General features: G+C 40.0%; 1 protein-coding gene across 1 annotated transcript; it reads right to left on the bottom strand.

Moving 5' to 3' along the window:
• Positions 1-5642: 5642 nt before the first annotated feature.
• LOC115257525 (uncharacterized) lies at positions 5643-17619 on the bottom strand. The gene is made up of 6 exons (XM_062842357.1): positions 17471-17619; positions 16675-16967; positions 16451-16584; positions 6211-6642; positions 5955-6132; positions 5643-5890 (listed from the first exon to the last, which is right to left on the bottom strand). Exons 2-6 carry the CDS (start codon positions 16894-16896, stop codon positions 5756-5758), a joined length of 1101 nt encoding a protein of 366 aa, XP_062698341.1. The 5' UTR covers positions 16897-16967; positions 17471-17619; the 3' UTR covers positions 5643-5755.
• Positions 17620-26225: the final 8606 nt, after the last annotated feature.

Here is a 26225-nt window from a genome sequence, read left to right as displayed (position 1 = left end):
AGTCCACCCTAGAAATGGGAGGCCACCGGCTTACTGGTGGACCGACGCGATTGCGGACCTGCGCCGCGCCTGCCTACGGGCTAGGCGGCGGATGCAGCGAGCACGATCAGAGGAAGAGTGAAACGAACGGCGGGGGGTGTTCGCCGCTGCAAAAGCCGCGCTTAAGACCGATATAAGAGCAAGCAAAAAGGCCTGCTTTGAGGGTCTCTGTCAGAGTGCCAATACGAACCCGTGGGGTGACGCCTACAGGATCGTTATGGCCAAGACGAGAGGTGTGATGGCTCCTACAGAGCAATCTCCAGAGATGTTGGAGGGGATCATTGGAGGACTTTTTCCGCGTCATGATCCTAGTCCTTGGCCTCCTTTCGTAGGACAGCCGGGGACTGGGGCTGGCGATGAGGAGAGGGTCACCGATGTGGAACTTGCGGGGATAGCTAAGTCCCTTAGCGTAGGTAAGGCTCCAGGTCCGGACGGAGTTCCGAACCTGGCCTTAAAAGTAGCTATTGCAGAGGCTCCCGAGATGTTCAGGTCTGCTATGCAGAAATGCCTGGACGAGGGAGTTTTCCCAGAAGCTTGGAAGAGGCAGAGCCTGGTACTATTGCCAAAGGCGGGGAAACCACCCGGAGACCCGTCGGCATATAGACCAATATGCTTGATTGACACGGCGGGGAAGGTGCTCGAAAAGATCATCCTCAATAGAATGTTGCGGTTCACCGAGGGCGAAAATGGTTTTCGAGTAACCAGTACGGCTTCCGGAAGGGGAGGTCCACCGTAGACGCTATCTTGTCGGTTACAAAAACCGCCGAGAAAGCACTCGAGCCTAAGAGGAGGGGAATTCGCTTTTGCGCGGTAGTGACTCTGGATGTAAGGAATGCGTTTAATAGCGCCAGCTGGTCTGCTATTGCCGATGCGCTCTTGCGTCTGGGGATACCGGAGTACCTGTACAAGATTCTCGGAAGTTACTTTCAGAATCGTGTACTAGTCTACGACACGGAGGTGGGTCGGAAGTGCTTTCACATAACCTCAGGAGTCCCGCAAGGTTCCATCCTGGGTCCGGTGTTATGGAATGTCATGTACGACGAGGTGTTGAGGTTAGAGTATCCAGTGGGAGTGGTGATTGTCGGATTTGCCGACGACATTACGCTCGAAGTCTACGGAGAAACGATCGAGGAGGTAAAGTTGACTACTAACCACTCGATCAAGGTTGTGGAGGCGTGGATGCGGTCCAGGAAACTGGAGCTGGCTCACCACAAGACAGAGGTGACGGTTGTTAACAACCTGAAGTCGGAGCAGCAGATGGAGATCAGTGTAGGAGACTGTACTATCCTGTCAAAGCGCTCCGTCAAACACTTGGGCGTGATGATCGACGATAAGCTTACTTTCGGTAGCCACGTCGATTATGCCTGTAAAAGAGCCTCCACAGCTATTGCGGCACTGTCCCGGATGATGTCCAATAGCTCAGCGGTGTACGCCAGTAAGCGTAAGCTTCTGGCTAGTGTTGCTACATCCATACTTAGGTATGGCGACCCGGCGTGGGGCACCGCGCTAAGTACTAAATGCTACCGACGGAAGCTGGAAAGTACTTACAGGCTTATGTGCCTGAGGGTTGCGAGCGCGTACCGTACCGTGTCACACGACGCTCTCTGCGTCATTACTGGTATGGTGCCTATCAGCATTCTTATCAGTGAGGACATGGAGTGCTTCGGAATGCGCGGCACAAGAGGCATACGCAGGACTGTCAGGATGGCCTCTATGGTCAAATGGCAGCGCGCGTGGGACAGTTCCACCAAAGGAAGGTGGACCTATAGGTTGATACCGAGGGTAGATAGTTGGATTAATAGGCGCCATGGGGAAGTCACATTCCACCTGACACAGGTATCTACACCGTTTCGGGCATGCGGATTCTCCCGAATGCCCAGTGTGCAATGGTTTAGAGGAAACGGCGGAACACGTTTTGTTCGTGTGCTCGCGTTTTCGCACAATGCGTGACCGCATGCTTGCCACATGCGGGGAGGACAACTTGGTCCAGAGGATGTGTAGGGATGAGTTTGGCTGGAACGCCGTTTCAACGGCTATTACCCACATCGTCTGGGAGCTACAGAAGAGGTGGCGCGTGGACTCGGAGAATGGCTAGTCCAGATGCAGTACAAGAGGTGGTCCAGGGGTTCGGAGTCGGCTTCGTAGGTCATACCGGTGCCCTGCGGTCGAGATCGACCCTTACAACGATTAAGTGGCCGCGGAGAGGAAGTCCCGGTAGCGGTGCTGTCGTGGCGTCGGTCTACTGGGTTGGATCCGAGCCCGCGGTTGGAAAGGGGTCCCCGGCAAGGGTCGGGGTAGGTGAGATCCTGCTGTCTGCAACCTACGGGTGCATCTGATAGGGCCTGAAGGGTAGTGATACCCTTCCTTACGGGCAGGTCAGATCGGGTTGCACGTGGGCATCAGTTCTTGATGTCCGCTCAGCAGTAGGGCGCGGGCAGGGTTGACCCTGCCCGCCTTCCGAGGACAAAGGGAGTGGCGAGGACCACTCGGGAAACTGGCTAAGCGCCAGCATGCTACCGTGATGGACTCTCCAAAGCGAGTCATCGATGTTCGTTGCTGCAGGCTACGCAGCTAACCTTGTGGGTGCGATGTGCACTAGCCCCTCTCTGAAGCAATACCTTCTTGGTGGTTCCGGAGAGACGTAGGGTTTGGCGACCATAGGAATGGTTTAGTGGGTACGAGGAGAGAGTAGTCCTGGATTTTACTTTTGTTGTAGAAGACGGCCTGTCAGACCTACACTACCCTAACCTTCTGTTAGGGTGTCTGTTGAGCAGATTATCCCCCTATGGTTTAGAAGGAAAAAAAAAAAGACATCATGGTCCTCATTGAAGACCTTTCTGACCACTGCCGACCTAAACATAGGCCATGAAAAACTATGTTCTTGCTCACTTGTAATATAGACTGTTTCAGAAATTATAAATACACTTTGTTTATTAAATTAAATTAACTGTTCTAATGATTTTTACCAACTTCTTTCACAGTATAGCATATTGTACTCCATATTTTTATATTTCCTTTCAATTGTTTTGATATTTTAAAGAACAGTCGAATTCTCTAACAAATAACTTAATTTTTCAAATTTGCATTTGCACAAAGGTGTTTTTTAATTATTTCAACATTATTTATCACTAAATACCAAAAATTATCTAAATTTTTATCACATCCGCTTTCTCAACAAGTTGTCTAAGGAATGCTTTGATCAAAATTTGGGAAAAATCGGTAAAGGCATTTCCACAACATTTTTTCGAAGATCAGGTTTCTTATTTTTTAAGGTTTTCTACGGAACATAAGAATTACCACACAGTTTCTTAGCTTTCCTGAACGCATTTAATCTAAACAAACTTATTTTTGCAGCTCATTCGATCCTTCGTATGGCAAAGCTCGTCATACCATAAAAACGAATGCAGTAAGTAGTTATTAAGACATTCGTTTGCTTAACGTTTGTTGCTACTGGTGTTGTTGAGAAATTTGAAATAAAAAAAAATGTATTGAGAAGGCCCGTAATGGTGGTTCTTGATCAAATATTCCAGTAAAAATTACTCTTACCAATCGAGAAATATCTTTTATTATCGATACAGCAATTTTTATTGTGTTTGGAAATTAAATATTTTATCTGTGAGATTTTTTTCTTTTCTACTATGCTACATTTTTTACCACTTTGTGCAACTTCAATTTTACATCATCTAGTTTACAGAACCCTATCTTTTAACTTTTACCAGAAACATCAACGAAGCTGGTATTATTTGCTTCATTAGCATGTTTACTATAAGAGCTAGAAGAAACGTTTTTGGATATTATGCTCAAATTGAAATGGCAGTTAATTGTTAGTGTATTTATAATTTCTGAAACAGTCTATAAGCTCAAAATAAGAAGATCAGGTGCGCTGGTTTTTGTGAGATTTGTGCGCTCGAAATCGTGAGTAGATGCCAAAGTCGGCCATTTTAAGGACATATATGAGCGAATCTTGTCAGTGACATGCAGGGCGCGGAGGCTGAAACATGCCGCATTTCGTCGTTCCCGCGTTTTCGTATTTTTCTTTGTGTTTTCGTTCGTACTGGAGTGGAACACTGATTGAAGAGTGAACGGTCGTCGGTCGTCAGTGAGTGGTGTGAACGAGTGCACATTTAATATGGTTGGACCGTTTGCATGCTGAGACCAAAGCCAAACATAGAAAACCTGCTGGTCAGGATTACCCGGTGAGTTCGTTCCTTATTACTTTTTTTATTTGAACATGACATATATGGGGATTTCGGAGGGGTAGCCTAAGGAAGTTAAATGAACTGGTTTCCGGGCAAATGTTCGTGGGGTGGCCAGACTTTGTCACGAGATAACAATTATCATGTTGTTTTCCGAAGGTCTCCAGTGAATTTAGCTTACCCTGCTACAACAAACCATCAGGTAGATCATTCCGTTCCGGTATGACTCTGCAGCCATAGGTAATCCTTGCGCTGATGGTGGGTACACAATCATCATCATCATCATATATGAGCGAATCCAAAGATGGCCGTCACAAGGGCTGCCTTGCAAATACCGGAATCACGGATCTCGTCAGCTAAACAGCGAACAGAGTTGAAAATGCAAAGATTTGCCTTGCTCACTCGTGTTAAATATTGAGTAGCATTTTCGTTTTCGGGCAAATTATGGATAACGAGAACGGTACCCTCGAAAATGCGAGGCAAAAATGCACCTGGACGCGCTCCCATTCCACCTTCATGTCCCGTAACGTGGGTGGATCACCTTGCAATGGTGCGTTGCGGTGTAAGATCTGTCTCACCAAATTTAGATCTTGCTACATATTTCCCTGTCTAAAGTAATCTGACAGTATTTTTCAAGATCTAAGTTTGGTATACTTTTTATGTATGTGTTATACTTGTATTTTTCTATCTTAATAACGTTTTATTTCAGAAGGATTCAGGAGGATCAATCATTGATCATTTCAGGAGGATACAGGTAAATTTAATTTATGAATAAATGCTAACCACATATAAACATAACCTTTCAGTTTTCAGATAACAAAAAGGTATGAATGTTCTATCATACAGTGCGAGAAATAAGTATAAAGACAGAGCCGTTTTCCTTACAAAATAATCATGTTTAGAGATCAAAATCTCTTTTTTCTAGCGATTCGATTGTTATGAAATTTTGGCTGCAGCTTTAAAATAACTAGAATTTTGGCTAGAAATATAAATCATCATCCATGAAAACGTTTATATCGACTTTTCAGATTCAAATAAGTATAAAGACACTTTTTCCATATAAAAATGTCTTGATGTCCGAATGGCTTGACACCATTTAAAACAACCCTTTAAGTAGAAACCTTTTCGATGATAATATGTTAAACAACTTCTGCGGATCACATTGGGCATTTCTAAAATTAGTATTTAGTTAAAGATACTAAAGTGGCGCCAGTTTCTTAATATTAAGATAAACGTTTACGTGAAACTTGAAGTGGAACAGCTGTCCCCGAATCTTGATTAGATATCGCAATGGAAACAGCAGCTTTGCACTACAATCGCTGAATGATAATCACAGCGTGTAATCAGACCCAGGAAGTCAATTTTGACGAGCATGGTAACATACGACACATTCACATTTCAAGCTACTCAAATGGTAATCATTTATTTTTGGTTCAGGCTTAGCCAAATTACTGTTCATCAGAGAGACACAAAGAGGTTTATCGATTCTTATCACAGGTCATGGAATGATGGTTTTCGGTTTACAGTTTTGCCTTCGGTGAATAACCTGCAATGTTGAGGGAGCTAAGGTGAGAAAGCAGCTGCTCGATGTACTCGTCCCGATGCTTGTGGAAGTGACCTACGTGAGGTGAACGATCCCAGCACTTCATCGTCGTCTGCGGAGTAGATAGATGATAGTTGGATTAGAAAGTTTGAGATAAGAACAGGCTGAACTCATACCTTAATGCCTATCGATTCCCAAGTAGCCATAAGTCGCCTGTTAGCAGCTTCCGTTCCAACGGGATCCGTTTTGGAAACCAAAAGCAGAGCAGGGCAGTGTGCCGGTTCATTAAAATACAGCTTGTTGCACTTTTCATAATACTGGGTAGCTTCCTCGTGGAACAGCTTCAAGTGGTAGCTAGAGGTGACGAAGTGTAAGCCAAAAGTAAACGCTCTGATAAGAATTAAACTCATTATCGTACGATAATGTACTCACGTTATATAGCCGCGCAAAGCACTTTGTAAAGTGGGATTTTTCGGCAGAACGGCATGAGGAACTCCGACCGGGATTTCCGTAATATCTGCTGCGCTATCCCAGATTTGACCTTTGATTTTTTCCATCACGCCCTTGTTCGCTTCATCCTCATGAATTTTGACTAGACATTCGCCCCAGAGGTAACCGCCAACGGAGAACCCATGAAGCACTATTCCACGTTCGAGGTCGTTATTTCGGAGAAATTTCACTATATCACCGGCCACGGCTTGTGTGCCATGAACAGGCCACATCAACTGCCACGGGCTGATGTGGGCGACGAGAACCTCGAAACCTTGCTCGACGTAGAATTCGGCATATTTGCGGAGATGTTTCTCCGTTGCCTGCAGCCAGGCTAAGATTAGCACCAGTGGTCGGTCCAGTTGTTCGTTTAGTCTGTTGGAATAGAAGAAATAAATTTGATTATCTGCCCTATCATTTGGAAGCTCCTACAGGGGATAGACGAAATGATCGGAACAGGCAAAATTTTCACTTTTCAAAAAATGTTTAACAAAATAGTTCAACTTTTCGAAAAGTGCACCAAATATTTTCAAATTTTCACTGAAACTTTATCAACTAGTTGTGTATCAATGGTCCAAATTTGGAAAAACTCGAGCTATTTTCCACGAAGTAATGAAGATTCTTGAAAAAAGTATAATTATCCGATAGCCAACTTTTAGCTGTTACATATATCTCCTGATTCAATGAACCGAATGCAATGAAATTTTTACCATTTATGACTTATATAAGGCTGACACAAATTTCGAGTTTCTCTTATGCCACCAAAAGCCCCCAACCCCCCCCTCCCCCACCACTAAAAATTTTTAGGTGAAATTTGAGTCGCCCAGAAAATTTCTTAACCAATCCAATGAGTTTTGTGATTTTGCACAATTGTTTGAGTATTTTTTTCATCAAATACATTTATTATTTATCATCCCCCTCTTGACGAGTCAACGAGCACTGTGACAAAAGAAGCAAATGAGATTTGTTCCGGCCTAATGAGCTATGGAAAACCTTTGACTTAACTTAGAATTCTTAACAAAGAAGAAAATTATAACGATTAGATTATTTTTCTAATAAAACACCATACATATTATCAAAAACTTTAGCATCGTTTCAAAATTCAAGATGCAAATTATAATTCATTAAATTTCCCTTTAATTGACTCATATATAAATGTGTTTTGAAAGAAAGTAACAACAAAGCCACCAATAAATTGAAAAAGTAATAATGGGATGCATATTAAAAATTGACCAATTTACTAAAAAATCATGAAATAAATTTAATCGCTATAACTTTTTCTCGTGTTGAAAATTTCAAGTTAAGTCAAACGTTTTTCGGAGTTCATTATATAAGTCATGAATGGTCAAAATTTCATTGCATTCGGTTCATTGAATCCGCTCAAATTTGGCTATCGGATAATTATACCTTTGTCAAGAATCTTTATAACTTCGTGGAAAACAGCCCGATCTTTTCCAAATTTGGACCACTGATACACAACTAGTTGATGAAGTTACATTGAAAATTTGAGAATATTTGATGCACTTTTCGAAAAGTTACAGCTAGTTGAACATTTTTTTAAAAGTGCAAATTTTGCCAGTCCCGATCATTTTGTTTATCCCCTATATATAGCGGTAAACGTGTGGATTTTCAACAAGACCATACTGAGGATGATTGGTTCAATTCCTGGTCGATCGAGCAAATTCTGTAATGCCGGTCACACATTAAACTAATGCAAAATCATTGGCAGAAAAAGCTTTTGATAAGGTTTTTGAAGACAAAAAATGTTAATATAGTGTTTTGAGACCCTCTCTCTTGAGAAGGGAGGGGTGTGTTAGTTCTCTCACAAATTGAACTGAAATTTCTGCATAACTCGAGAACCAAATCAAGCAAATAGCACCAAATTTAGCATGAGGGGTGAATGAAAATGTTGCAAAGAAGTTGGAGGAGGAGGCTCTCATACAAATGAAATACAAACTTCTGCATAAATGTTCGTTCAAATATTACGTAACATTGAAGAAAGAGACGAAGGGTGTTTAGCGCTGTATTATACACTTCATACAAAATTTCCTATACAATTAGGTACACTCCCGTTCAAAAGTTTGGGGTCACCCCCTCAAAAACATGACATTTTTTTTGGGCCCATATCTCCGCCAATTTGCGTCCGATTTCAAAACCCTAGGTTTCATTCAAAAGATAATAAGTCAAAGAAACTTTGGACATGATTTAAAAGAAACTTTTTCAAAAAAAATTGTATGTAAACTTAACCCAAAGTTTCCAAATTTTCTAAAAAATGAATATAAACTTACGGCAGTGTCGCTGGAAGTTGGGTCGACCAAATTTTAAGATGAGAGCGGTAATATGACCCATTTGCTATTAGCTTTCAACCGCTTTTTACAGAACTTAGCAAAAAAATCTAGAAAAAAAGTTATTAAGTAAATTAATCCTTGATGTCATCGACCAAAAGTTTGGGGTCACCCCTCAATATGATGTATCGGCCAAAAGTTTGGAATCACTTTCGTAAAACATGGAAAAGTGATTTGGTGATATCTTCGTCATCTATAGTTTAATTTTAATTATTTTTGGCCCATTTCAAAGATAATTAACTAAATTTACGTTTGATGTCTTCAACTTAATGTATTTAACGATTTTTGTATATAAAAATGTTTTGTGAAGTTAGCACATTTTACCACGCTTCAAAAAATGAGGCAATATTACGTTAAGTTTTAGTATGTAAATTTCAACAAATATGTGTGATTCAATGTCTATGCAGTAAGTATCATTCATTTTGTTTCAAATAAGCCAAGAAGAATTAAAATTGAATGAAAGATGACAAAGATATCAACAAATCACTTTTCCATGTTTTACGATAGTGACCCCAAACTTTTGGCCGATACAGCATTTTGAGGGGTGACCCCAAACTTTTGGTCGATGACATCAAGGATTAATTTACTTAATAACTTTTTTTCTAGATTTTTTAGATAAGTTCTGTAAAAAGCAGTTGAAAGCTAATAGAAAATGGGTCATATTACCGCTCTCATCTTAAAGTTTGGTCGACCCAACTTCCAGCGACACTGCCGTAAGTTTATATTCATTTTTTAGAAAATTTGGAAACTTTGGGTTAAGTTTACATACAATTTTTTTTTGAAAAAGTTTCTTTTAAATCATGTTCAAAGTTTCTTTGACTTATTATCTTTTGAATGAAACCTAGGGTTTTGAAATCGGACGCAAATTGGCGGAGATATGGGCCTAAAAAATGACATGTTTTTGAGGGGGTGACCCCAAACTTTTGAAAGGGAGTGTAGTTTTTTTCCTTTATTTTTTTTAACAAGCTCAAGTTGACTTCACTGCATTTTTTTGTCATATTATCATTGTAGTAGCAAAGTAAAGACCTTGTATATTAATTGAGTTATAAATTAATATAACTGTATATTCGAGATGTAAACTCGAAATTCATAATTTTGGACTGCTGAAGCAATATTAACTTTTCGAAAATTTTTCTAGTATGCCACAGCTAGCAAACCTTAGATACATCTAAGGCTTATAAAAGGACGATATTCTCAACCATATACTGTATTTGATCAAAGTTGTATGAGCTATACATTTCCTTTGAGAATCTGAATTACAGATGTTAAATCAATTCGAATATACACTCAATTATTCTGTTTTTACGCGATGGATGCGTCCGTGCCAAACAAAAATTTCGTGTTAAAATAGTTTGCGTAACTTCCAGAAATCGTGAAAAAAACATGTTGAACACACTGTAAAAATAAATCAGTAAATTTTAGACCGATTAACATAAATTTTCGTGCACGGCTTAGATAATATTAGCATCTCACCGCGTACAGAATATTAAGTAAATTGATTCAAAATTGATTGAGTTATATAAAAAAAAGTGCTAAAATAGAAACTTTCCTTGTAAATATATCCCTGACCGTCACATGAGCATTTTATCGCTCTGGCGTAAGACAGACTTATGAAATGTAGCATCAATGTGATTGTCTACTAACTGACAAACTAAAACTAAACTAAAGGTGCCGTTATACTGTTTGCTATGATGTCAAATATTTGGCCAAACAAGCCCAACAAATGACCAACACAATAGTCATAGTCTTGTTCAACGACGTAGGTTGAACTTGCTCGAACTTGCTCCATCCCGCTCTTTCCCGTTTGTTGACAAATAAGTAAGAGTAGGATGCAGCAACTTCGAGCAAGTTCAACCTACGTCGTTGAACAAAACTAATGTGAGTCATGGCAATAATTTGGATAAATGTCGGACTGCAATCACAAATAAATATATTTGTCCGTCTAATAAACTCTTAAACATTTTCCCTTACAAATAAATCATTTTCGAAACACAGAAAAATCGTCACAAATCGAATAGGGTGTTTAACTAAAGTATCAAATACTCAACAGTAATAGTTTTGAAAACGAGTGCAATTTCAGAATCAATTACTTTTTCAATGGCAAAATTAGAGACGAGATAAGTATTCGGGTTTATTTCACAATACGTAAACTAAAATGCAAATATTAGTTATACGTTATACCTACGTTTTGCACAATGAAAAGGATTAAAGTATTTTCAACTGTTTTTTTTCCAATCTTTTGCATTGGTAATGCGATTTTGTAGTACGTGGAATTTGTTTCAGAGATAGCTCTAGTCCAATTAAAGAAATATATACAAATATCGCTCTGCATTGCAACACATTTGATAGAGTGGTTGAAAAAGTAACAAAGAAATCAATTTGCATTTAATGATTGGACGTTAATAAATTGATCAAATTATTATATTTGGGCTAAAATATAAACGACTCATAGAAAATTCATCATTTGGGAAAAGAATACAGGTCGGACTCGATTATCCGGAGTAGGGTTCTGAAGTTTCCCAAACATATATCTGAAGAATGGTTTGTTGTATGAAACTGAAATTTTGACACTTTGTTAGACCAACTTTGATTATCATTCAGTCAATATTTCAGCTCTCTACAGCATTACGTTTGCCAGATATATATCTGTGAATTTCCAGAACCCGACTCATGATAATCGAGTACGACCTGCATTTCCAGTATGTATTAGTGTAGTGAACGTATTTTGGCCCGGGGCAGGTATTTTGACCCACCTTGGGATTTTTATTACGTTTATCATATAGTCTCTACAAAATCTGGGCAAATTTTTATTGGAAGTTTCAATAATCATTTGCCAAGATTTTGTAGCGATTAAGCGTAGAGAATGTAATAAAATGCCCAAGGTGGGACAAAATACCTACCCCGGGTCAAAACACGTCCACTGCCCTACCATAGAACGTATTTACTTCTTCTTCTTCCAGCACTACAAGGCACTGGATGGGTTTTTTATTTAAGAAATGTTGTCAATGTTGACAGAAAATGTTAAATTTCTTATCAAATTTGGCAAAGGGAAGTTTTGACGTGAGTAAATAAGAATGATTGTTAGGCAATTACTCGGACCTCAAGTCATACCTCTAGAACTGCATATATAAAAAAAAATAACAAAGAACCATTTACAAAGCTTATTTTCAAATAATATCCCTCAATAATCATGAGAAATCATTAAAATATCTCCTGTAAAAAAATCGGTTGTTTTGGTTTGCATTTCAGACAGTTTTGAAAAGCATTAGTTTAGAAATGATAGGGTAGTGAACCACTTAGGCAGTGGTCGGTATTTTGGGCATTCTTCGTTATAACTCAGTCAATTCCAAACCAATTGACTTGAAATTTTGTACACGGCTAGATACTATACGTATCTCATCGCGTTCCAAAAATTGGTCAATTGATTCAGAATTGGCTGAGTTATAGCAGAAAAGTGCCCAAAATAGGACCCCTGCCGAGATGATTCCACTTCCCTATTATTGTTATATAAATGTATATTTTTGTAAAAAGAACGGATAACTTCCAAGGCATCCTGCAACTTTGTTGGCGAATATTGGCAGCTACAACCTACCCAGATTGATCCTCCTACTCAAACATGATCATTTGGTGACTAAAATGGTTCATTAAGAGTGGTTACGATTATGCTTGAAAGATCATCATGGAATTTTCTTATACATTTATTCTGCAGGCAAAATTATGTGCCTATCACTCACATCCCTAATATTAGTTCGAAAACATCCTGTTCAACTTCTTGGTGCTTTAAATTTGATTACTAAACATCTATTATGAGGATCTGAGTTTAAAACCATTTGACATTCCACTTATTTAGTTTTGTTATACGAAGAGGATGTAATTGCAATGATAATTGCATTACATTGTTCACGCTCTCAAATAAAGTATGCGATAGAAACTTCCACAAAAATGGGTTTTCTGCGTTCTTGAGATCATAATTGTTATACATATAAAAATCGGGAAAAATCATGAATTTGAAAATAGTTTTTTTTTATTTTTGCCAATGGCGAAACCACTGTGCATTGCTGGTGTTGTAAGTAACAACCACAAAAGTATAAACTTTTTGATAAAATTTGGTGATATAGTACGGTACTTTTAGTGGAAGATGTGAAGGTCGCCTGATTCCGTGTTTGGTCACCATTCACAGTGTATCAGAAGCTTCGATCTATTTTACTGGAAACACTTGTAATTAGAAGGCACGAAATGTTGCTAATTGACACTCACTTGTAAGTTAGTGGGCACAAACGCGAGTGTGTTGTGGATTGGCATCTAAGCCGAAAGAGAGGTAGATTTGTGAAAAAAGGAGTGTTGTGGCTTCAGATTCATTTTGGCTTTCTATTCCGCATAATATCACATTTTTTAGTGGAACACTATAAATTTTTAATGAACTAGGACATCGCATTGGAACATATATAACATATGTACAACATAAATTTTGCACTGTTATGCACAACCATCTGGATAACATCCGAATCTAGGATGACAAGGTTTCCATCAGTCAATTCTGTAATCATATTTTCTCTGGTGAATTGCCTTTTTATTCGTAGCGTTAGTTGCTTTCATAGCTTGAGTATTGTCTAGGAATTTATAATCCTAAGGGAGAGTTTCTAGTTTTAGCATGGGACGTCTATACTTTGATGTCCCTGTTAAAGAACGGTCTTCTGAGTTAGCAATCCTCGAAATGACCTGAGAGAAGGCCTGATGAGACTACGCCAGAGCACTATAACTGTTGATTTAACTTTGGGTAACATTCACAAGTTAAAATAGAACATGTAACATAAAAATGAAACTTGTAAGGTACACCGGGATGTTTTGAAATAGATTTCAATATAATTTGAAAATGTTTATTTCGCCAACAGATTGTTTGAATCAAAAACTATGTGTTATGGCACACAAGCTGTTTACCATCATTGGATAACATCATGTTAACCCGCTGTTTCATCTTGCCCCACCCGTTTCAACTTGCCCCGGTGTATCTTATCACGTTTCGGTGGTTTTCCTTGAGATGCGTTTCAGGGTGTTTCATAACGGCTTTCAAACGTTTCTTACTTATTACGCGCGACCATTACTCAAGGTAGTTTTAGAGACCCTAAACCCCTAAGTAACAATTCCATTGCTGCTTGGTTTTGTTTGATTTTTATTAGGGTTTTATCACAGCAATAATTAAAACTCACAATTTTATAACTACTTTTATGGAAACCATTGATGAAATGTTTTATAGTATACTTGAAGATCATAAACCCAGATTTTAAAAGTAAACAAAACTCTCCGATATGTAAACCTTCTGGCATTCATTATTACCACAATAAAACTGTTCAAACTCTAAACAGATGGCCACCCGATCGATTAGTAACGACATCTGTTGGTGAAAAAGCAAAAACTTCGACAATGCTAGGTTTATTGCGGTCATCATAAAAGTAAACTTGCTTTCGTTTATTTTCTCTAATTATGGTCGCCGTCATATTGAAGAATCAGCTGACGTGAATGAAAAATAGTTAATTTTGCTCAAATAAGCAATGAATTGATAGTTTGCCGCCATTTCCCTAATATGCCAACATAAATAAACACTCTCAGCTGAGTTTTCTTGTGATTCGAGTTTGTTTTACTAAATTTATAAATTTATTAATTTCATTCCAAGATGACAATATTCACTATTTTCGAAGCGCATTGATTTTATGATTCTAAAACCCTAATATTCACGGTAAAATTGAATGCGCATAAGCCTACCAACACAATAACTACTAAAATATCACCTTGAAATGATCGCTTTCTACTTACGAATGATGTATCCTCTTGAACTTTACGTGCCATCGAAGAAATTTCTCTGCATCTTGCGCTGTCACAATTTTTGGTGAGAAAAAAACAACAACAATCATCATAACCTCTTTTCGAGAATGTAAAACTAGGTTTTAAAACAGTTTTATTGCTACTCTCAATGTGGTTTGCAAAACCTCTCCGAGAGTGGTCCACTTAGCAGGAAGATGCTCTTAAAGCGGTTATCAAGAGGTTTTGATGTATAAATCAGTTTTATTGCAAGTTTTATAAAATTGACCATGAAGATCTCTTATAGAGCGGAACAAAACTTAAAATGTTAGTTGGGCCCTTTCGTGACGAACCAGCACAATTGTGCTGTTGAGCAATAGCGGTTGTGCATATTTTTTCATCTGTTAATTTTTGTTTTATGTGATGTAAATTATTTTAGAGTCAGAAGAAGCTCCAACGCAACTGCTAGGCGAACCGAAATTCTTATAAAAATTACTGAAGTTCTTTTTAAGTTCCTAAATAAATGTTACAGCAATTTTGAGGTTCGATTTGAACAAGTCGATTTTTTTTAAATAAAAAAATCTTAAATTCTTTCATGAACTACATGAAGAATTACCTAGAGAAATAAACAAAAAAATCAGCAAAACTTTATATTACACAAAGTTGTAGACTTCGTGGTACATCAATTTATAAGTTCCTCCAAAATTCAGGCCAAGATGTCCTTCCAGATTTCTAGTACAATAGCTTATGCAATTGTACAAAACTGACTAGTTAAATTGTTTGGTCATTTTTTGTAGGTAGTTCAAACGTTACGGATCCTCACTGCCTTAAAGCTCTCTATTATGCTCTGGTACGTCTCATACTTGAAAACGCCTCTATTATGTGGACACCTTATCAGCTTTCGTGGAACATCAGGATAGAACGCATCCAGCGCAGATTCATAAGGGTTGCACCATAGACTAATTTCAAGACCTCGATGTACCAAAGAAAACCATTAAATTTTCTGTGTCCAGTCCGGTACCCAATAAATATTTATTACCGTGTATTTTTTTCCGTGTGAATTGCCTTTTGTGTAAATTATATTTAGCGTGTTACACCGATCTGACAGCTCTGACAGTAAGGGACTAAACATAAATTACGGAAAGTGGGTACCGAGGATTGTTCACAATCTGCGAACTTGAATGCGGAAAAAAATGCGACCATGACCCGCCATATATTGAAAGATGACGGCTTCTTGGACTCGATTCGTTGCAGCGACGGCGAAACATCCAGCAATCTACGTTCATTGTGAAGTTGCTTAACAGCGAAATTGATGCACCCTCTCTTCTGTCACGAATCAACTTCCGAGCTATGGAGAGGCAACTAAGGTCTTCGGCTTTGTTGTTAACTGAATTTCACAGAACAGCCTACGGCTTCTACGAACCAGGTTGAAGGATTCATCATTAACATAACCGTAATCATCGAAAATTCTGAAGCAGTTTTCTCGCTCAAAACTTGAATGTTTGTATTGAAAATGTATTCACTGTAATCCTTTCTGCGTCCGTAATACAGTGAATACATTTTCATTGCGGAAATTTAAGCTTTGAACGAGAAAACTGCTTCGAATTTTCAATGATGACGATTGTGTCAATGACGAATCCTTCAACCTTTATTGCGTGCGTTCGAACCTTTTCGTTACTCGATGAGATATTTGGTTTTGGTGAAAGTTCTAGATGTTTTAAGAGGAAAGTGTCAAATTCCAGTTTGCTATAGTTTTTAGTTTAAATATTCATGTAGACTTAAGTCAGATGAATTAAATAAATAAATAAATAAATAAATAAATAAATAAAAGTTCATAAGAAGCTGGACAGTAAGCTGCAGTTTTTCCACTATCAACCAATCATATCTACACATCTACACATGCCAGTAGGAAGTAATTTGAACACTTGCACCTTTTTATTTCTTGTTTCGAATTTGCATCAACGAAGTGAAATTTTATGGAGGTGCATGAAATGTGGCAGCCTGGAGCCATGTCCAAAACTACGATTACAGCCAAGACCTACCTCAAGCTCTTCGAATCCTTATCCCAGTTGCGCTTGGTTGCACTGTAAAAGTGCATATTCTTCGTCAAGCTGGACACCCGAATGGTTGCCAGGGTCGGCTTCGAGCTTCCATTTCTCGAACTCATCACGATTGGCTGCAAATAGGAATGTATGGAAACACAATTGAACGGTCAGCGGCCATTCTCTCTCTACTCTTGGTCTCGGTATTTATTGGATTCGCCTACCCCGCGTCGCCGTCGATGGGTCTCAACAATTACCGATACTGTTCCAGCTGCGTTGTTCTGTTGCTCGGTACTCTTATTGGGTCGGTAATTACCGGTCAATTGAACAATTCCGCTGAATTGATTCGACGACGACGTTTGCAGCTTGAGACACTGATTTCGGTATCCGAAGGTGTTTGGGCGTAGGAGACCACGGGAGATCAGCCGGTAGGACACATGCAACATTTCACGGCGGTATCGAACGCCGCGTCAAACGCACAGACGTCAAGGATCAAGCGTCTCCTCCGCGTTGCAACCTTTATCGGCGAGATAGATGACGTAAAAGCGAATCAGAACCGGCACGCGACTATACAGAACTACACTTCAAGAAGCTCGACGAGCAACAAAAATTCAACCACCCTTCGAATGAAGCTATACTCGCGGAATAACTGATTGTGGATATTTCGCGGTCAGTATACGTCTACGGCCCTGCTGTGAGGGTGACTTGCAGCTGGTGCGGTGCGAGTGAGCATCGAACATATAAATTTTGTGAAACGATTGTTATGGAGCGGTTTCTCTATGTGGTGGTTCATACTGAAGCAAATGTGGAATAGGATGTATACAGAAGGCAATCCGAACAGCTGAGTGGTCGTCAGGTACATCGTCCATTCCAGCTTTGGCATATGCAAATTATTTGATAATTTTGGTTTTTTCAAGCGAGTACTAGCTTTATGAGCTTGTTTTGCTCTGATAATGGTTTTGTATGGCTTGTGTAAAAAACTACGATATTTTTTCGATCCAAACGAGAAAATCTGCTCACTCTGATATTTATGTTGGCACCGTTCAGATTTTTTCGCTAATACTGCACATGCGGAATGGATGGCTCTTACATTATATCAATGAATCGCAGCTCAGTGTGGTAGTTTTGGTAAGACTCTAGATGTGTCTAAAAGTGTTGAAGAAGGAAGACATACAAATATTTTCGGCTTTTTATGCTGAATTCGAGGATGAACGTTAGATGAATTTGAAGAGTTTAATTTTATAAACAAACTGTTCATTTTTTCTTTAATTGATTAGCATTCTGAACGTAGAACTTAAGAATATAAGTAGTAGTAGTAGTAGTAAAGTTCAAGGCCGCTCTTAGATCAAAAAAAAATATATACCATTTTTTACAAGAATATACAAATATTGAATAGCGCGACTACAAGATAATATTGAGTTGGTACGCGATGTCCAAACATACATTGACTCACAACGAATGTTTCACATGACAGAGTAATAGTTTAGAAGCTTTCCGTTATCCTGAATCAAATTGATGAAGTTTCAACCATTTCAATAAAAACAGTCTGTATCTCCATATGAAGTTGATCATCACTATAAACTTCTTTTCACGTTCAGCGTAGATAGCTGTGTAGTGTAGGTAGCGATTGGTCCAACTGGTTAAGAATAGCACTCTAGACAGTGCTAAGAGTCCACTAGTCAGGTGACTACTAATTCATGGTGTTATGCGGTTAGGGGCTGTCCATAAACCACGTGGTCATATTTTTGGGACTTTTCAACCCCCCCCCCCCCTTCCCGCGTGGTCATTAGTCCATACAAATTTTTTTATTTGTCCATATAAAATGGTCATTGGCCGAACCCCCCCCCCCCCCCCCCCTCAATGACCACGTGGTTTATGGACAGCCCCTTATATGCTTACCGTGTCTAGAAATGAATGATTAGAGGGGTCCGCAAACGGAGCCTGTGGAGTACCAGGGCACCCTCCAAAGTATTTTGCCCTTACTGTGCTAACCGGAGCAATAGTGCAGAGGACCTGGTGTTTCTCCGAGGAGACAATCAGCTGCTTGAGACTGAATAAGGGCTTGATTATGAAGATGTCGTTGATTAATTTAAATTTTCACCTATATGGTTTAGCATTATGGGATTACCACAATGTATTCTAATCATTACCGATCTGGTCTTATTGTTGCTGACTATTTTTGTGCTGTGATTGCGAAGAGTTTAATCTTGCCTAGTTTGGATAGTAGCTACGGTTAGGATAGCTCACATCAATCTTCAGCATAAAAGAACAGCAACGATCAATCTTTGCAAACTAATACAAAATGGTACAGTGGCTTTAGTCCGTGAACCTTACCTTCGTAAGGGAAATTTCTATCTAGGAAACCTTGTGAACTCGGTGTTGCAGCCTATTTTCCTATTTTCAGCAAAAATGTAATGGCCAACTCGCATGCCATGTCTCGAGCATGTGTGCTTGTCAACAACACAATCGTTGCTACACTCATCTCTGAACTAATCATCAGAAGTATGTGCTATTCAATTAATGTGTATTTTGGTAACGTCAACAGGAAATACGTCTATTGTTCGGTTTATTAACCGCATGATGAGCCAACACCTATGGATGCTTTCAAGCGAATCATCGCATACATCACTTTGAAAGGCCTTCCGCTAATTGTTAACAGTGACACTAAGACCAAGCCCACCCGTGGGCTTCATACTACACACGCAACAGCACGTCGTTGACGATTTTTAATTTCGTTATCCACCTATTTTCGCACCGGTCGTTCGTTTCCATGTGAGTAAAATAATGATCGGTCGCATTTGCGCACCGGTAGTCTCTATTCTATCCGTACCATCGGTGTTTTGCACCTCTGTAAATCATCGCAATATTTTGTGTATTTCTATGGTGTTATTGCAAATCTTATTCAGTATAATAATCTGTGCTCATATTTTGAAAGAAGGGGTTTTGGATAAGACTGAAAACTATTAGTAAAAATTGAACTCAAATAAATAATTCCATTGGAGATTTGTACCAGTGTTGGTGCGTTTAAAGATATCATTTTCTCAATAATGTATGACTGTATTTAATCCCGGAATTCAAGCAATCTTTTTTTTAAATTATATGTTTTTTGCTTACTGTATGACTTGAAGGTTGAATTTTTATCTAAAATAATATCCATCTCTTCAATATCCATGTTACCTTTCTCGCAAGAAATTTATCAGAATTTGAGATTATGAGCATCTTTTTTAAAAATTAGGTTTATTGAATAATTACATCCCTTGCATTTCCAACACATTTATAACGTAGTTGTCTCCTTTACAACTTACAACTCTTATTCTGTACGATCGGTGTTATTCACATGGGGTCTTCGCAGATTTTTTTTCTGCTTTGCCCTATTGTTTCTGCAAGGGTGAAGTTACCCATACCGCACACTTTCTTCCTAATGTCTCGTTTATTTAATTTATATTTTTTTAAAAACAGCAATCAAACCAAAACTCCTTTGGGATCTCAGCCCGGAAAGTGAAGAAAGAAAACCTTGTGTTCACTTATTACCGTCAAATGGTATCTTTTCGGGTTAGAAAATACGCACATCTTCTCACCGGAATCTGCGACGGATGACGATAATTTTAGAATTTGTCGGAACGAACTTCGCGAGTAATTTATTTGGACATTTTTCCAAATGTGCAAAACTAAACTTTACTTGCTGCGTAGAAACCCCGTCATTTACCTGACGGAGAAGGGAAGGAAAAAGGATAGGACATGGGAAAGGACAGGTAGAGGAATAGGATCGTCATACTCGCAAAAGCGTTCCACAATGGGTTCACATAGCGTCCTGAAAAGGACACTGTAATAACGCATAAGCGTACCACAATGGGTTCAAACAGCGCCCTGAGAAGGGCACTGTGATAAAGCATAAAGCGTAAAGAGAGCCTATAGCTCTTTACCACAGCGGGTCAAGAACAACAGAACGTCCCGAAGATTCAGGTTTCTGAAGTCAGTTTCACTTAATAAGTGTTTCCCGAGTACTCGGAAACGCAATTGCGCAAAAACTGGACAGTTACATATTAAATGATACGAAGTTCCATAATCGGATTCACAGCTATCACAGGCAAATGAATCAGCTTGCTGAATATTCGCCATGTGATAACTGAGTCGGCAGTGGCCAGTTAATGCTTTGACCAGCATGCTGCAATTCTACTTTGACAGATTTGTTAGATACTTTGCTACTCCTAGAGATGGCTCAGTACAATGGGCCTTTTCATTTGACGTCTTAAATCAGCTGATTGTTCGGGCGTTTGACAGTGCTTCTATGAAGATGACACGTTCTTGTTAGCAGCTGTTGTTCAAGCTTTGTAAACAAATGCATGCACGGATCTGTCACATGAAAAGGCCTATACAATTTTGTTTGACGACATGACTCCAAACTATTCCAGTATTGTTTGTGCTGAGTGGCAGCCCAGGTGTCAATCTGAAGCTTCACCCAACACTTGGATACTGGAATAGCTGGCTCAGGGCCATAGTCATGTGATGCTCCACTGCGAGCTAACTCATCAGCCAATTCATTTCCAGCGATGGAAGAATGGCCAGGTACCCATACACGGTGAACAGCGTTTGCTGAATTCAGCTCCTCGATTTGAGTTCGACAAGCGATAACTACCTTCGACCTGGAGTTGACCAAAGCAAGTGCTTTAATAGCAGCCTGGCTATCTGAACAGAAGTATATTACTTTGCCCATTACGTGCTGCTGAAGTGCTGATTGCACTCCGCACATAAGAGCAAAGATTTCGGCCTGAAAAACGGTGCAGTGTCTACCAAGTGAATAAGACTGATACAGCCTTAGCTCACGAGAATAAACACCAGCACCTGCTCGACCATCGAGAAGAGAGCCATCAGTGTAACATACGATGCCGTCTGAAATACTTCTCTCCGGATAACCAGATGTCCACTCTTCCCGGGAAGGGAATTTCGTGGAAAATGTCCTATATGGAAAATTACAAGCAATTGTAAGATCACTTGGAGCAAGGACAACTATATCCCAATTCACCAAAAGTGGAAACAACGAGGTGTGTGTTGAACTGCGGTTCACAGGAGTTTCCTCTAGTAAACCGAGTACCCATAGGCGGTAAGTGCAAGAAAGTGCTTCTTGTTTGAGATGAATGTGTAGTGGGGCAACGTCAAGAGAACTTCGAGCGCTGCCGTAGGAGTTGAAGAGAACGCTCCAGACATCGCCATTAAGCACATCCTATGGAGATGGCCTAACTTTGATTGGACCGTTCTCACTTCGCCCTTTTGCCACCACACAAGACATCCATAGGCCAATATTGGCCGAACAACAGTTGTGTAGATCCATTTGATATACTTGGGTTTTAGACCCCAAGTTGTACCAAAGGTTCGCCGGCATTGCCCGAAGGCCATACAAGCTTTTTTGATTCTGAACTCAACATGAGGTGTCCAGGAAAGCTTGGAATCAAGAATGACTCCAACGTACTTTACCTTTTCAGTCACATTGATTTCAGAATCAAAGAGACGTAAAGTTCGAACACCATTACGGTTTCGCTTTTCCGTGAAAAGAACAATTGATGTTTTACTCGGATTTACCGAAAGGCCATATTGGCGACACCAACCCTCAACTACCTGAAGAGCGTTTTGCATCAGGTCAAAAAGGGTGCTGATGCACATACCGACTAACAATGTTAGGTAGTCGTCGGCAAAACCATAAGAAGGAAAATCGCTATTATTGAGTTGCCTCAATAGCGTATCTGCTACGAGATTCCATAAAAGTGGTGATAAGACTTCCCCTTGGGGGTATCCACAAACATTCAATTTCCTAATCGTCGCTTGACGCAATGTCGAGAAGAGATGTCGGTTTTTGAGCATTTGGTGAATCCAATTGGAAATCATTGGAGATATACCATGACCCGTGCGGCTTCCAATATGGCATCGAAAGGCACGTTGTCAAAGGCACCCTCGATATCTAAGAAAACACCCAAGCAGGCTTGCTTTTGAGCGAATGCCTTCTCGATATCGTAAACAACTTTGTGTAAAAGAGTCACAGTGGACTTTCCAGATTGGTAGGCATGTTGGTTCACATGAAGAGGCACATTGGCCAGATGAACATCACGGATGTGATGATCGACTATGCGCGCTAAGCATTTCAGAAGAAAGGAGGTCAAACTGATAGGTCTGAAGGTCTTTGCTTCTTCAAACGACGCGCGACCCACTTTCGGAATAAACTTCACAGTAATATCCCGCCAGGATTTAGGAATATACCCTGTAGCAAAACTGCAAACAAGTAGTTGTTTCAAAACATGTTTGAAATGATCAAATCCCTTCTGAAGCAAAATAGGATAAATCCCATCTGCCCCAAGAGATTTGAAAGGAGCAAAGCTATTAAGTGCCCATTCAATCGATTCTAAAGTTATGATACTCCGAGCCAAAGCTAAAGAATCATAACTACAATAAAAGACATCAGACCTGGTGTGATGGTTAGAGCACTTGACTATCACGTCGAGGACCTGGGATCGAATCCCACTCCCGACAAACTCACAAAATGTGAGTTCTTCCTTCGGAAGGGAAGTAAAGCGTGGGTCCCGAGATGAACTAGCCTAGGGCTAAAAATCTCGTTAATACAGATAAAAAAAAAAAAAGACATCAGTTTCATCCGAAGATGTAATATCCACACATCCGGGGAAGTGTGTACTGAATAAACATTCCAAAACTTTCTCATCAGAGGAAGTGAAATTACCATTTGGCAAACGAAGTTCGTTCACTTGAAAATCCTTATATTTTGCAAGGATTTTGTTCTATCGACTGGCTTCACTCAGACTGGAAACATTTGTACAAAGGTTTTCCAGCCGGATCGTTCAGCAGACCGAAGAGCTTTCTGGAAGGCCTTGTGAGCCGACCTGAAAGCCTCCGATCCAGCCGAACGTCGTCTGTTCCAACTCTTTCTACACTGTTTCCTGAGCTTCGCCAGATCGGAGTTCCACCAAGGGATTCCTCTTGTGGTCTTCACAGACTGCAGAGGGCAGGCTTCTTCAAATGTTTCCATGATGAAGGCCGTTGTAGTATCAACGGCTTCATCTAAATCACTTGGAGTGTCAATTGATGGTAAGTATCCATGAAATTTGGCTGCAACCAAATCGGTAAAGAGATCCCAGTTGGTTGACCGGGGATTCCTGAAACGCAAAGTTTGCGAAGTAACATTCACATGTTCAAACAAGATGTAGCGATGGTCAGATGAAGATTCTTCATCTGACACATGCCAATTGGTCAGCTCATGACTAATTCTGCTAGAGCAAAGCGTTATGTCTAACACTTCCTCTCTGCCAGATACCATGAAGGTTGGGCGGTTGCCTATGTTAAGTAATCCAAGATCTGTAGTACTTAAGTATTCCATCAAACTGGAGCCTCTAAAATTGATGCCTGAGCTGCCCCAGATTATATGGTGAGCATTAGCATCACTACCAACAATTAGCGGAAGGCCTTTTGAAGTGCAGTATGCAATGACTTGCTTGAAAGCATCCGTAGGAGATGGTTCATCATGCGGTAAATAAACCGAACAATAAACGTATTTCCTGTTGAGGTTTCCAACAGATACATCGATTGTGATAGCACATACATCTCTGGTAGTTAGTTCAGAGAGGAGTGTAGCAACGATTGCGTTGTTGACAAGTACACTTGCTCGAGGCATGACACGTGAGTTTGCCGTTTCATTTTTACTGAAAGTAGCAAACACCGGATTCACAAGGTTTCCTACATAGAAATTCCCCTTACGAAAGTAAGGTTCTTGGACTAAGGCCACTTGGGCTGTACCATTTTGCATAAGTCTACAAAGATTGATCGTTGCTGTTCTTTTGTACTGAAGATTGATCTGAGCTATCCTAACCGTAGCCACTACCCAAACTAGGCAAGATTAAACTCTTAACAATCACAGTACAAAAAAGAACAGCAATAATAAAGCCAGATCGGTATCGATTTGAGTGCGACAAAGGCGAGGATGTACAGAATACACTGTGTAAAACGCATAATGCGAAACCATATAGGTGAAAATTTAAACTAATTAATAACATCTTCATAATCCCGCCCTTATTCAGCCTCAAGTATGAGATTGAAGAAGGGCAGCTGATTGTCTCGGAGAAACACAAGGTCCACCGCTCTATTGCTCCGGTTAGCACAGTAAGGGCAAATACTGTGGAGGGTGCCCTGGTACTCCACAGGCTCCGTTGGCGATTAGGTTTTTATAAGACCCCCCTAACCATTCATTCCTAGGCGCGGTAAGCGTAAAGCCGCATAAAACCATGAATTAGGGGTCACCTGATTAGTGGATTCCTACCACTGGAACAGGCGGTCCGTAGTGCTATTCTTTGCCAGTTGAACTAACCGCTACCGACACTACACAGCTATCTAGGCTGATCGGGAAAAGAAGTTAATATTGGTGATCAACTTCATACGGGCCCGAAAAGCCGTTAAATTCACTGAAACTAAACTTTACTTGCTGCGTAGAAACCCCGGATCAAACATGTGCGTGTTAAAACAGCAAAACTTACTGAATCACTCTACATTTCTTCAAATATTAGTTTCGAAACGATCGGCCGAATTAAAAACTAAAGGTGCGATTATGAGCAATCGTAACTATTTTTAAGAGAAAATCAATACATTTTCGATATGCATGATCCTAAAATTGGCGAAGAAGGGAAAACCTTATTCATAACATACTTAAGCAAAGCTTGTCAATTTAAACCTATTATTTTTTGGCGTTTGTATGTCACTCTATCACAATTGTATGTCAGACAATTTGTTGTGTTATTCGTGTAACGATCTATGATATTAATTGGTTGAAAATTTCAAATATTTGATGCAAACTAAAATAAATTCCTACCTATACACAGCAAGAAAATCATTCTCTCTAGAAACTATGGTCCACTGCACGAATTTGTGCTGGCCTGCTTACTCTCCCGGGATATTTGACGTTTGAGCGGTGCCGACACCGCTCAAACGTCAAATTTCGTGTGAGAGTAAGCAGGCCAGCACAAATTCGTGCAGTGGACCATATACCTGACAACAAATCCATACTCATGTGCTTTCGTCTCCTCTTTACGCTACCCAGAGAGCTAAACGCGAGAGAGCGCACGAGCCTACGGATAGAGACCGTACTTTGCGTGTCTCTATATTCTAAGCCCTGCTACGAACCGTACGTAAACTTTTTGCTTTCGAGCCCTACTTAGCAGCGACCCCGACCGGTGCGGTTCGCTTCTTTGTTCGGGGCTCTACTTAACGTTAAAACGCTTGATGGAGCCCATGAGTGGGCTTGGTCTAATGCTTACCATGTCATCTGGGGCAGTTAAGACATCAACTTGAGAGGAATGGAATATTTAAGTAGTACAGATCAAGCATTACTTAACATAGGCAACCGCCCAACCTTCAAGGTATCTGCTGGGGAGGGAGTGTTACACCAAGTGTTACACATAACGTAGCAGAATTAGTCACGAGTTTATCAATTGGCTCGTGTCAGATGAAGAATCCATCGTTACATCTTTTTTGAACATTTGAATGTTACTTCGCAATCGTTGCGTTCCAGTAATCCCCGGTCAAACAACTGGAATATCTTTACTGATTTAATCGCCGCCAAATTTCATGGATACTCATCATCCATTGACACTCCAAGCGATTTAGATGATGCCGTTGTAGGATCGTAGTAGCCATGAATTGTATAATTGACATTTAGCTGTATCTAATAAACCATTATTGTTCCAACCACCACCAAGAGAACACTACATTTACCGACGAGGATGAA

This window comes from Aedes albopictus, chromosome 3 (genome assembly GCF_035046485.1).
Source record: "Aedes albopictus strain Foshan chromosome 3, AalbF5, whole genome shotgun sequence".
NCBI classification, from domain to species: Eukaryota; Metazoa; Arthropoda; class Insecta; order Diptera; family Culicidae; genus Aedes; species Aedes albopictus.
The sequence above is the reverse complement of the archived record's forward strand: the minus strand, read 5'-3'. Positions and strand labels throughout refer to the sequence as shown.

Bases quoted from the DNA above. Each gene is read 5' to 3' on its own strand.
- LOC115257525 (XM_062842357.1), bottom strand. From the start codon at position 16,896: ATGTTGCATGTGTCCTACCGGCTGATCTCCCGTGGTCTCCTACGCCCA. The intron at 16,585-16,674 runs GTAGGCGAATCC...TCCTATTTGCAG, and splicing joins CCCATCGACGGCGACGCGGG to CCAATCGTGATGAGTTCGAG. The intron at 6,643-16,450 runs GTAGGTCTTGGC...CTATTCCAACAG, and splicing joins AAGGATTCGAAGAGCTTGAG to ACTAAACGAACAACTGGACC.